This window comes from Hemiscyllium ocellatum, chromosome 31 (assembly GCF_020745735.1).
Source record: "Hemiscyllium ocellatum isolate sHemOce1 chromosome 31, sHemOce1.pat.X.cur, whole genome shotgun sequence".
NCBI lineage: Eukaryota > Metazoa > Chordata > Chondrichthyes > Orectolobiformes > Hemiscylliidae > Hemiscyllium > Hemiscyllium ocellatum.
In genome coordinates, this window is record NC_083431.1 from 49,906,719 (window position 1) to 49,919,833 (window position 13,115).

Sequence of the window (13,115 nt, forward strand, 5' to 3'; positions counted from 1 at the left end):
ACTGTATATTGCAAAACCTGCATGGATTATTTTTGATCTAGCAACACTATAAATATATATCTCACTCTATCTCAAGATAAGAGATAAGTAACATGTAAACGGGAGGAAAGATCTTTTAATAGTTTCTGCTATGAGAGACAAAGTATTTGATAAACTAATGAGACAAAACGTCCCTCAGACCTGATGCCCTGTATCCAAGTGTTTTAAAGGAAATGGCTGCAGAGATTGGGGAAAATGTTCCAGAACGCACTGCATTCTGGGTATGTTCCAGCTGATAGGCAAACTACCAATGTGACAGCCCCGTTTATAGCAAACTATCAGCCTCTGTGCCTAACATCTATGATGCAGCTCAGTGGTTAACACTGCTGCCTCACAGCTTCAGGGACCCAGGTCTGTGTGAAGTTTACACATTCTCCTCGTGTCTGTGTGGGTTCCCTCTGGGTGCATCATCTTCCTCCCACAGTCCAAAGATGTGCAGGTCAGGTGAATTGGTCATGCTACATTGCCCCATCGTGTCCGGGGACGTGCAGGCTAGGTGGACTAGCCATGGGAAATGCAAGGTTATTAGGGATGCTCTTCGGAGGATCGGTGTGGACTCAATGGGCTGAATGGCCTGCTTCCACACTGTATGATCATTGGGGAAAACACTGGGCCCATTAATAAGAAAGAAATAGCAGGACATTTCAAAAAGCTTAACACAATCAAACAGCATCAAGATTTTGTGAGATGGAAATTTGCTAAGAGATCTTTGACCTTTTAAGAAGCAGAGTTATTCAGGGGGAATCAATAGATGTAGTTTATTTGGATTTTCAAAAGACATTCAATAAGGTGCCAAACAAAAGGTCATTTTGATCTTTTGGTCAATCTTTGTTGCACAAGGTGGGAGCTCGTAGTGTTGAGGGGAACGTATCAGCATCGATTGAGGATTAGTTAACATACGGAAGGAAGGGAGTTGAGATTAATATGTCTTTTTCAGGTTTGAGAGACTTAACTAGTGGACTGGTACAAGGATCAGTCCTAAGGCCTCAATTATTGGGGAGACCGGCCGCCTACTCACAGAGCGCTTCAGAGAACATCTCCGGGACACCCGCACCAATCAACCCCACTGCCCCATGGCCGAACATATCAATTCCTCCTCCCACTCTTCCGAGGATATGCAGGTCATGCGTCTCCTCCATCGCCGCTCCTTCACCACCGACAACTGGAAGAAGAAGAACGCCTCATCTTCTGCCTCAGAACCCTTCAACCCCAGGGCATCAATGTGGACTTCACCAGTTTCCTCATTTCCCCTCTCCCCATCTTATCCCAGTTCCGATCTTCCAGCTCAGCACCGTCCTCAGGACCTGTCTCAGTTGTCTATCTTCCTTCCCACCTATCTGCTCCACCCTCCTCTCTGACCTATCACCTTTACCCCCACCTCCATCCACCTATTGCACTCTCAGCTACCTCCCAGCCACACTCCATCCCCCCCATTTATCTCTCCACCCCTGAGGTTGCCAGCCCTATTCCTGATGAAGGGCTTTTGCCTGAAACATCAATTTTCCTGCTCCTCGGATGCTGCCTGACCTGCTGCGCTTTTCCAGCACCACTCTAATCTTGACTCAATTATTTACTGTTTACATGAAAGACTAGAAGGAGGGAACAGAGTGTAGTGTACCCAAATTTGCTGCTGATATAAATACAGGCAGGAACAAATGTTGTGACAGCATCAGGAATCCACAAGGGGATATAGATCGATTGGGCAAAAACAGTGCTGATGGAGTTTAGTGTAGGAAAGTGTGGGCGGCACGGTGGCACAGTGGTTAGCACTGCTGTCTTACAGCGCCTGAGACCCGGGTTCAATTCCCAACTCAGGCGACTGACTGTGTGGAGTTTGCACGTTCTCCCCGTGTCTGCGTGGGTTTCCTCTGGGTGCTCCAGTTTCCTCCCACAGTCCAAAGATGTGCGGGTCAGGTGAATTGGCCATGCTAAATTGCCCGTAGTATTAGGTAAGGGGTAAATATAGGGGTATGGGTGGGTTGCGCTTCGGCGGGTCGGTGTGGACTTGTTGGGCCGAAGGGCCTGTTTCCACACTGTAAGTAATCTAATCTAATAAATGGCGTGAGATACCAAAAAAGTGCAGCGCAGTGGGACCTGAGCGTTCTGGTGCATGAAATGCTAACAGTTAGCACGCAAGTGCAGCAAATAATTGAGAAATCAAATGGACTTTCAGCCTGTATTGCAAGGAGCTTGGAGATTAAAAATAGGGAAGTCTTGTTCCAGACAGGAAGAGGTCACCGTGCACAGTTTTGATCCCACGTTTAAGAAGCTCGTACTGGAGGCTGTTCCAAAGTGATTCAATATAATAATTCCTGGGATGAAGCAACTGACTTATCAAGAATGGCTCAAAGGGTTAGGCTTTTATTCATTAGAACTTAGAAGAATAAGCGTTAATCTTATTGTAAAAAACAAGATTCTGAGTGGTTAGATGGTGAGAAGATGTTTCCACTAGTGAGGGAATTTCGAACTACCAATGTAATTACAGAATAAGCGAACACTCAAAATTGAGATGCAAAGGAAGTTATTTTCTGGAATTCTCTACCGCAAAGAGTTGTGAAGTTTAAATCAGTGTTTAAAGAGGAGCTAGATGTATTTTTGAAATCTTGGGCCGTTGAGGGCTATGGTGAGCTGATACACAAGAGGAGTTGAGGACTGGGATAGATCAGCCAGGATTTTGCTAAGCAGTAGGTAAGGCTTGAGGGGCTGAATGGTCTACTATTGCTTTAATTCTTATGTTCTTACGAGTCACAACCAACAAATAGTTAACAGATGGTTGCCGATTAGCAAATGCTGAGCACCAGCTACTTCCAATCTGCATTAATGACTTAATGTAGCCACATTTGCCAATGATAAAAAGTTAGATAGGATAGTGAACAGTGAAGAGTACATAACAGTCCACAAAGGTGGGTTAAGGAAGTGGGCAAAATGGTAGGAGATGGAATATAAAATGTAGGGAAGGTGAGCTTAATCACTTTGAAGTACAGTAAATCTAACATTTTTAAACAGTGGAAACTTTTTAAACACTGGGGACCAAAGCAATTCTTCTGTACCGGTCACGGAAAATCAGCACGTAGCACAAGGAGTTAGGAAGTCAAATGGCAAGTTGTGTTTCATATCAAGGACGTACAGTACAAGAGGAAGGAAGTCTTGCTAAAGTTGTGCAGGAATTCAGTGAGACCACAGCTGGAGTACGTTGCATAGTTTTGCTCGTCATAAAAGTTATACAGCATGGAAACTGAACCTTCGGTGCAACCAGTCCATGGCGACCACATTCCCAAACTAAACTAGTCCCACCTGCCTGCCCTGGCCCAAATCCCTCCAAACCTTTCCTATTCATGTATTTATCCAAAGGTCTTTTAAATGTTGTTACTGTACCTATATCTATCACTTTCTCTGGCAGTTCATTCCACACACGAACCACCCTGTTTTAAAAAAAAGTTGCCCCGCATGTTCTTTTTAAATCTTTCTCCTCTCACCTTAAAAGTATGTGCCCTAGTTCTGAACTCCCTCACCCTAGGGAGAAGACCCATTTCATTCAACCTTATTAATGCCTTTCATGATTTTATAAACCTCAATGAGATCACCCCTCAACATTCTATGCTCTAGTGAAAGAAGTCCTGGCCTTTCCAGTCTATTTTTATATCTCAAACTCTCCATTCCCAGCAACATTTCAAAGCAATATACTTGGTTTAGAGATGGTAGAACTAGGTTAACCAGGGTTTATCCTGGTTGTTCCAATGATGGAGGCTGAGTAAGTTGGGCCAACAATTTCTGCAGTTCAGAAAAGCAGGGGTGGTACCATGTAAGATTCTGTTCAGGCTGACAAGGTAGATCCTGAGACACAATCTTCTCTGCAGGGGAATCTTGAACACAAGGCACAGCTAAGGAGGAGATCATATAGATCTGAGATGGAGAGAAATTTCTGAAGTTGTGATTCTTTACAACTCTTTACCCTAGAGTGTTGTGGATACTCCATTAGTGAACATACTTAAATCGGAGACAGTTTTTTAAAAATCTCGCTTAAGGACCTAAAGCAAAGAGTGGGTGCGTGGAATGCACTGCCAGCGGTGGTAGTAGAGTCAGAGACATTAGAGACATTTAAGCGACTGCTGGACAAACACATGGACGGCAGTAAGTTGAGGGGTGTGTAGGCTGGGTTGATCTTAGAGTAAGATAAATGCTCGGCACAGCATCATGGACCAAAGGGCCTGTACTGTGCTGTAATGTTCTATGTTCTATGGCACAGGAATCGTAGTAGGTTGTGTGGACCCTCTCATCTCCTGTGCCAATCTGATTATTGACTTAGTTCCACCTTTCTCTCCCATTCCCATATTTCTTGTGTTCCCCAGAAAGGTTAAAAATCCATCAATTAAGGGAATTTATCAAATCCTGAGGTTTCGGAATGGTTTTGGTCTCTTAGATTTCCTGATTGTTTGCTGATATTAATTATTTTAGATATTAACTAAGTCCCTAGCTATAAAAATCACATTGAAACACCTTGTTTAATTTGTCTCTTCCATTATGAAGACAGACAAAATATTCGTCCGCCATCTCTATCATTTCCTCCTTCGCCAGGATACTTTTTCCTGTTTTCACTTCCAAAGGTCCAATATTTACTTCAGCTACTCTCCTCCTTCTTATTTACCAATTAAAATTCTTCCTATCATTTGTGATTTGTTTGGCCAGATTACACCCTCCTATTCTACATTTTCCCTTTTGGTCACTCTTTATCAGTCTATACATTTTTTTTTATTTCCAACTACTCTGCCCAAGGCCAGAAGAAATTACAGAGTAGTGAAAGCAGTCCAGTCTATCATACAAACTAGCCGTCCTTTCACTGACTCAGTTTATACTTCCTACTGCCTTGGTAAAGCAACCAATATAATCAAACCCCTCCCACCCTGGTTATATTCTCTTCCATCAGGCAGGAAATACAGAAGTTTGAAAACACGTACTAACAGATTCAAGAACAGCTTCTTCCCCGTAAGTTATCAGACATATGAACAGACCTCTCATATGTTACAGTTGATCGTTCTCTGCACCTTCTCTTTGCCTGTAACGTTATATTCTGCATTCAGTTCTGTTAGCCTGATGTACTTATGATTTGCCTGAACAGGCCCAAAACAATATTTTTCACTGTATTTTGGTACATGTGGCAATAATAAAGCAAATCAAATTTATAGCAGCCAGTTTTTTAAAGCAAAAACTGGTTGACAGTAATGGTAGGCAAGTGCACATAGGAATATTGAAAACATTAATACAAAGGATTTAATTCACTGTCTCAAACCTTAACGAGTAATTCATTAAAATAAAAGTAAGTTGGCATACAGACTTAGTGACGAAGGATCCTGCCAGTGTCACGCCGCACCAAATGAGTATTCCAACAAACATGAGGACCTTCCTGTTGTACCGATCACCCAGGTAACCAAACAAAGGAGCCAATATCATGTAGCTGCAGATGAAGACTGAACATAACAAGCAAGTCAATGATAAAACAGTCATCTCAACATCTCGCCAACAAATTCCAGATCAGCGACGGCACAGCATCTGTACACAACATGTCCAGATATCTTGCCACCTTCAGGGATAAGGCTGTGGCTCAGATATAGAACTCTGACCCCTGAACAAAAAGGATCTGGGTTCAACTTCCACTCTAGGGAGTCAAGCATGTTATCTAAGCTGTGCAGAACTAAGAGGGTGTTGCACTGATGGAGAACTGAGGGAGTACTACCTTTCAGATTCAGTGCTTCATTGAAACAGAATACTGCGGGTGTTAGAGCACTGAAGAGTTGTACTGAAATTGAGATGTTTCCCTGGACACAGATATGACCAGACCTGCTGAGTTTCTCCAGCTGTTTTTTTAAAACAATGGATTGAGGTCCTGCCTGATATCAAAACATTCCCTGGCCTCTACTTTGGGGAAAAGCAGGGAATCCTCTCTCAAACATGAGTGAAGCAGTGATGTCCGGTGTGTGTGTGTGTGTATGTGTGGTGTATGTGTGTGTGTGTCTGTGTGTGTCTGTGTGTGTGTGTGTGTCTGTGTCTGTGTCTGTGTGTGTGTGTATGTGTGCCTGTGTGTATATGTATGGTGTGTGTGTGGTGTGTATGTGTGTGTGTGTGTGTGTGTGTGTGTCTGTGTGTGTGCCTGTGTGTATATGTGTGTGTATGTGTGGTGTATGTGTGTGTGTGTGTCTGTGTGTGTCTGTGTGTGTCTGTGTGTGTGTGTGTGTCTGTGTCTGTGTCTGTGTGTGTGTGTATGTGTGCCTGTGTGTATATGTATGGTGTGTGTGTGGTGTGTATGTGTCTGTGTGTGTGTGTCTGTGTGTGTGCCTGTGTGTATGTGTGTGTGTGTGTGTGTGTGTGTGTGCCTGTGTGTGTGTGTGTGTGTGTCTGTGTGTGTGCCTGTGTGTATATGTGTGTGTGTGTGTGTGTGTGCCTGTGTGTATGTGTGTGTGTGTGTGTGTGTCTGTGTGTGTGCCTGTGTGTATATGTGTGTGTGTGTGTGTGTGTGTGTGTGTGGTGTGTGTGTGTGAGAGAGATTACAGAATGGAAATTAACTGCCTTCATTGTAAAGCTGACTATACGAAAACCTGAGGCTCTCTCAGGCGCTTTATAAATGAAAGTTTTGTTTCCTTTTATTCAATAGATAACAGTTGACCAACAGAAGGAGACCATTTCAGAACTAATCCCACTTATCATTGTCCCACATTCTTCTCTTAGCTGCATATTTTCCTCCACTTATCCAACTTTTTCCTAGAAAACACAAAGATACTGAATCATAGAATTTTACAATACAGAAGGAGGCCATTTGACCCGTTGTGTCAGTACTGACTCTTGAAAGAGCTACCTATTCTCCAGCCCTATCTCCATAGCCCTTCTATTTATCAAGCTATTGGGGGGCAAAGGGTCCGTCTTAAAGCCAGTACTCCGAGTCTGAGTCCACTCGAGAGCCAAGAGAGTGGTGTTTGTCACATGACCAAAGAGGTCCAGTATTGACCTGTAAATCCTGCCCACACACCAACAGCAGGCCATCACAGTCGGTGAGATTCCTGGTCAGTCTTGTGATGGCAAATTGGGCCCTGTCCTGTTGCTATCCTTCACTCGAGTGTAAGCGTGTTTCATAGCAACGGAAAGACCTCCTTGGGTGTGACTGATCGGATGTTGAGCATGGTTGGTGATAAGATCCCTGCTCTAACTACAGTTATTCCAAACCTGTTTCTTTCTTGGACCTGGGCCAAGGACTAAGAACGAATATTTTATATTCAAGGTAAATATCTGAGATATTTTCTAATCAACTAGTTCAGAAATGTTTAGTAAATGTCTCTGGAGTAGAGGGTCTGACCCTGGGCCTGTTGGTGCAGAGATAGGGGAACTAACACTGCTCACAAGAGCCCTAAGCCTAGGTGAATATACAGTATTCATTTGCATTCGAATGATATTCTAAAATCCAGAAAATGTCAAAATTCCAAAAACGGCTTGGTCCCAAGCCTCCTAGTCTGAAGAGGATGTTGTTTAATTATTTTAACATGGGATTGCCCTGTCGTTTCAAGGGTTAGTCGGGAACAGCTCAACACTGTCTGCAATTGTCATGGAATTTCTGACCTTCCAGTCTTATTGGTCTCAGGAAGTTCTAGAAATGGTTATAAAACACGGGACTAGAAGAAAGGGAAACTGTATAGCTTAGAAGGAATACCGGAAAATTGTGTTCCTCAGACTTACCTGTCTGTAATAGACCAGCAGAGGAGTCGCTTATTTTAAAGTAGTCCTGAATGCCATCCAAGACACCTGTGAGAGACAAACACTAATTCAGTGAGTGATCTAGGTTTGTTCAATGTATTGTTTCAGTTGCATGACACAGATCTTTTGCTATAAATTCTGTGTCTTATGGTCCTGCTCCACAGCTAGCTGATGAAGGAGCAGCCCTCTGAAAGCTAGTACTCCCAAATAAACCTACTTGACTATAAACTGGTGTGTGATTTTTAAACTTTGTCCACCCCAGGCCAACACTGGCACCTCCACATCATAACATCCTACAGAACCACACTATTGGTCAGGAGCAAGGTCATGGAGACTTGTGTTTAGTTCAAGTCTCAGCCACACCCACACCGTTACCTTAACAGATTCCCCCCACTGTATATACCCAGCTCTATCCACATATATGCACTGTCTACATGCACACTGTTATGGACCGGACCAGACCTGACCCTCTCAAAATATATTAAGATGGTTGTCTAGACTCTAACTTTTTCTTATTTTACAAGTGTAAGGTACAGCATTCCAGATGCAACATGATTGGTCAAACTACCAGATTTGAAGCAAAACACACTTTATACACCTGTACTAGTTCAAATACAAGAAAAGGAAGAATAACAAAAAGAATTGGCTTGCTGGAAAACTTAACAGAATAACAATGTGTTTAACTACTGCACAGTTAACTGTTCCAATATAGTAACGTGCCATAAACACACCCTTGGCAAAAGGCAAATTCAGGGAAACAGAATTGCCCTGCATGCAAATCCAGCAGCCCCAGAGGAAAAACATCCAGAGAAAACTCGGAGACTGAGTGTAGCAGCCAGGAGAGATGTACTGTAGCTTCCAACCCTGCTAAGATGCCAGCAACAACTGCTGCTTCTGAAAACCAAAAAAACTAAAACTCCTCCTCATGTGGCTGTCGGACAACAACCATTAAGGCTGTTTCTATTCTTTCAACTTTTCTTTAAAACCCCAAGGCCTCACAAGCTGTTTATGAGTTTTCAACAGACAGCTCAGTGCCTCTGTCTTTAAAACATTTCTTTCAAAATAATGACAAACTGGGCCTCTTAAAGCCATTGTATCATCACCAAACACACACAAGTTCACTTCTGCAGGGCCTTTATAGCGAGAGGATTCGAGTACAGGAGCAGGGATGTGTCACAAAGCTGGTCCCTTCTTTCTAAAAGCTGTTCCTTTTCTCCAGGACACTGTGACCTTGACTTTTTTTATAATGGTGGTAAACGGGCCAGGCTCTGATTAGACTAGTTTAGTACAGAGATTAAAGGGTATTGAGAAGCCTTTTGTTCATATGTAAACAAATGAGACTTCAGGCCAAAGTGGTCATGTTTTAGAAGTGACCTGTATAATTAAAGGGGAGTGGTCAGCTCTCCAGCTGAGCAGTTCAGTCCAGAACTAGTTGGGAGTTCAACAGTAAGCTGTGTGGAAACAAGCTCTCTCTCTCTCTCTCTCTCTCCTTTTGCCCTTCTAACTTCAACCTGTAATCATTTGTTCCCTTTGTACTAGGTTTTAAAGGGCGTTTGCTTATTGGGATTGTTGTGTATATTCGAAACAGCATAATTAAGTCTAGTTTGGATAGACTGAGTCCTGTAGAGGTTCCTTATTCTGTTCTTTGTGTTTCATTGTATAAATTTTGTGAATAAGTTTTTATCTGTTTTAAAACCTGGTAGTCAACCTAGCTAGCTTACTCCGGGTAATTTTCCCTGTACACTTACTGAAACAAATTGCAAAGTCATGGTCTGGGAAGCTTGCTTAAGAATGTTTTAAGGGGTCTGACCTAGTCCATAACAGATATCTTGCTGCAATTGTACAAAGGCTTGGTGAGACCATAACTGGAATACTATGTGTAGGATTGATCTGTTTATCTGAGGAAGGATGTTCATGCTATGGAGGGAAGATTCCTAGGATGGCAGGACTGACATATGAAGGGAAACTGGATTGGTTACGACCATATTCACCAGAGGTTAGAAGAATGAGGGGAGGAATCTCATAGAAATCTTAAAATGTTTCTGTAGGACAAGGCATAATAAACACAGGAAGGGTGTTTTCTGATAACCAAAGAGTCCAGAACCAGGGATCACAGTCTAAAAGGTACAGCGTAGGCCATTTTGAACTGAGATAAGGAGAAATGTCTTCACCCAGAGAGTGGTGAGTCTGGAATTCTCTGCAGTATAAAGCGGTTGAGGCCAAAACAAAGAATATTTTCAAGATAAAGTTAGATATAGTTCTTATGGCTAAAGGGACCAAAGGGTATGGGAAGGAAGTGGGAACAGGGTACAGAGTTGGATGATTAGCCATGGTCATGTTAAATGGCAAAGCAGGCCCAAAGGGCCGAATGGCCTACCCCTGCTCCTATTTCCTACATTTCAATGTTTCACCTGCAATCCTCCCTTTGTTGAGTCAATGCACTGCCATGGGGCCAGTTGACACAAATGCACTCGCATCCCTTTATCCAACCAGGCTGCTGTCAGTCTGCATGGATCTCTTCCAGTCTTAACTCAACCCCACCCAACGACCCAATGCTGGGTTACTTAATAGGACATTGAGAGCATTTGAATGAATCCTAGGGAGCTAGGGTATGCCTGTGCTTCCAACCTGGCAAACTCCCTACCCAGCACAGGAGTGCCACCTGAAATGGTTTCTTGGTTCACACACCACTGCCAGTATAACATGATCTGAGTGTTTCTATATCTTAGCCCCTTGTAACCTAAACCACAAAGACTGGTCTCTGATTGAGACAGCTAACTCAAAGTTTATTAACAACATTATGAGATCTCAGATTTACATAAGCTGGTTTCTGGGGTTACTGACGGTTACTTTGATTATTGCTGCTGCTATAACAATAACGTTACAGTAATAATAGTGGCTCCTATAGCTGAGGTGAATATGGTTATGAAGGTGGAGAGGTACTGTACCTTTAAGAGAGTTGAAAAGCTAGCAAGGACAAAGGTTAAAGTCCGGAACAATATAACACTTAGTTGAAACAGCTAGCAGCAGTGAGAGTTGCCATGATACAAAACCAAATTCAAATTCAGCCAATCAGTTTAAATTATGCCCCAAGATACCAAAATGCAATCAAATTTGAATTTAGTATTTTGATCATAATAAAACCAATGAAACAATCTGATGTTTTGGGGTATAAAACCAGACATTTTGAACAGTTAGGGAAAGAACTGCCAAGCTGCCAACAAGTACAGACTGCCAGCAGAACAGCTCTCTGAAAGGGACCTGTCTAAAAGAAGTCTGCGCACCAGAACATTGAAAAGACAACAGAGGAAAATCTGCAGAGGGAGATACAAAGAGAAGACTCAACAGCTGACTGGTTTTGAAAGTTGAATTTTGTTTATAAGTCTTAATTTGGATTTTTAAAATCGGACTAGTATTATAGAGTGGGAGGTAAAAGATAGGTTTAAGAGAAAGGAGTTGTAAACAGTTGTTGGTTTTAATATTCTCTGTTGGATTAAAGAACAAAGTTGTTAATTTTTACTTTAAATAGTCACCTGTGGGATAGTTCTTTGCCTCTCGGATTTTAACAGATTACAGCAGGGGGTGAAGTTTTTCTGTGTTGCTGGTTTAACTTAGCAGAGGGTTTTACCCACTGTCGTAACAGTATCTTTACATCAGAAGGTCTTATCTCATGAAATTATCTGGAATCGACAGGAACACAACACCATGCACAGCTCCTGAGTATGATATGTATGTAAATGTGACCGGAAGTTCCTGAGCGAACTGCACCACACCATCATAATCCAAACAATAGCCACTATCACCTCCACGACATTCCCCCTTCACACTCAGTCTGTGCACTTGTTGTGCAGTGGTAATGTCCCTACCTCTGATCCAAAAGGTGCCAGTTTCATCTGCTCCAGAGGTACGTTATAATGTCTCTGAGCAAGCTCTAGGTTGAAGACCTTTCCCCCTGTTATTGCAATAGATGGCACACCAACGAGCAAATGTTTTGTTAGTGACTCATAGCGTGAAGGCAATGATATCAGACGCTGGAACTGCAATTTTTCCCAAAGTTTCACTTTTCTGAAATCAATTTGCCGTAGGCAACCTCAGAAAATTGTTTGCAAATGGCAACATTCCTGCTGCCCTCAGAATGTTTCTCACATTCCTGTAGTTTTCCCTGTGAAACCAGAAGGACGTGTTTGGTTTGTTTCAGGTTACTTCAGCAAGACAACAGGCTTTAACTTGAGATCAGATCTATCACCATAAGCACAGATTGCTGCTAAACACCACCACCCTCCAACACTGGCTGCCAGGCCACAGTACACAGAGTGCTCAAGCATGATAGCCTCACATCACTTTTGCAAGGCTATCTTTTTCTCGTCATGCTAGTTTTTCACAACAGGCTATGTTTCAGAGATCCAGAAAACCACAGCTTTTTCACAGATTACCAGTTATTGTCAAACTCTGTCAAAAACCTCAAAAATGATCTAGACTCTAAGAACACAAGAACGGTGAGCAGGAGCAGGGCTAGTCAGCCCCTCGAACTAGCTCTGACATTAAACTTCAACATGGCTGATCTCAACTTGGCCTCAACCCCACTTCCCTACCCACTCTTCATAACTCTTCAACCCATTACTCATTAAAAATCTGACCATTTCCTCCTTAAACTTACTGTATCCCGGTGTCCACCACACTCTGGAACAGTGTGATCCACAGATTCACAATCCTTTGAGAGAAGAAATTTCTCCCATCTCGGGTTTAAAACTGCTCTCCTTTATCCTAAGACTAGAACTTTTCATTCTAAATTGCCCCAGAAAGGGGAACATCCTCTCTCCTCCTACTCTGTCAATACCCTTTAGTATTTTATATAGCTCAACTAGAACACCTCGCAGTCTTCTAAACTCCAGACAATGTAGAGCTTAATTGCTCGAGATCCCCTCAGAAGACAGGCCTTTCAGGCCTCTAGCCAAACAAGCACAGACAAGTGCACTCTTCAGATTTTCATCTCAAGATCATCTCAACTTCCAAATAACCCTTTCTCCCCTCCCCAGTACATTTTTTAATCAATAAAATAAAATAATATAAAAGAGGGTTTGAAGAAAATTAGAAAAGACGCAAGCTTTTGGCGGCACAGTGGCTCAGTGGTTAGTGCTGATGCATCACAGCACCAGGGTTCCAGGTTCGATTCCAGCCTCAGGTGACTGTCTGTGTGGAGTTTACACATTCTCCCTGTGTCTGCATGGGTTTGCTCCAGTTTCCTCCCACAGTCCAAAGATGTGCAGGTCGGGTGAATTGGCCATGCTAAACTGCCCATAATGTTAGGTGTATTAGTCAGGATAAATATAGGCTTTGGG

At 42.7% G+C, this 13,115-nt stretch overlaps 1 protein-coding gene across 2 annotated transcripts in view; it reads right to left on the bottom strand.

Moving 5' to 3' along the window:
* LOC132830323 (protein spinster homolog 3-like) overlaps positions 1 to 13,115 on the bottom strand; it is a 142,416-nt gene that overhangs the window by 108,292 nt on the left and 21,009 nt on the right. Inside the window, exons 1-3 of one of the 2 annotated variants that reach the window (XM_060847932.1) lie at positions 11,643 to 11,726; positions 7,759 to 7,824; positions 5,368 to 5,504 (exon numbers count right to left, since the gene is read on the bottom strand). In XM_060847932.1, coding sequence (XP_060703915.1) covers positions 5,368 to 5,487 — 120 coding nt within the window. In that variant the 5' untranslated portion in view covers positions 5,488 to 5,504; positions 7,759 to 7,824; positions 11,643 to 11,726. Of the gene's footprint in view, positions 1 to 5,367; positions 5,505 to 7,758; positions 7,825 to 11,642; positions 11,727 to 13,115 lie in introns of those variants that run through there. The other variant, XM_060847931.1, reaches the window with a different exon arrangement.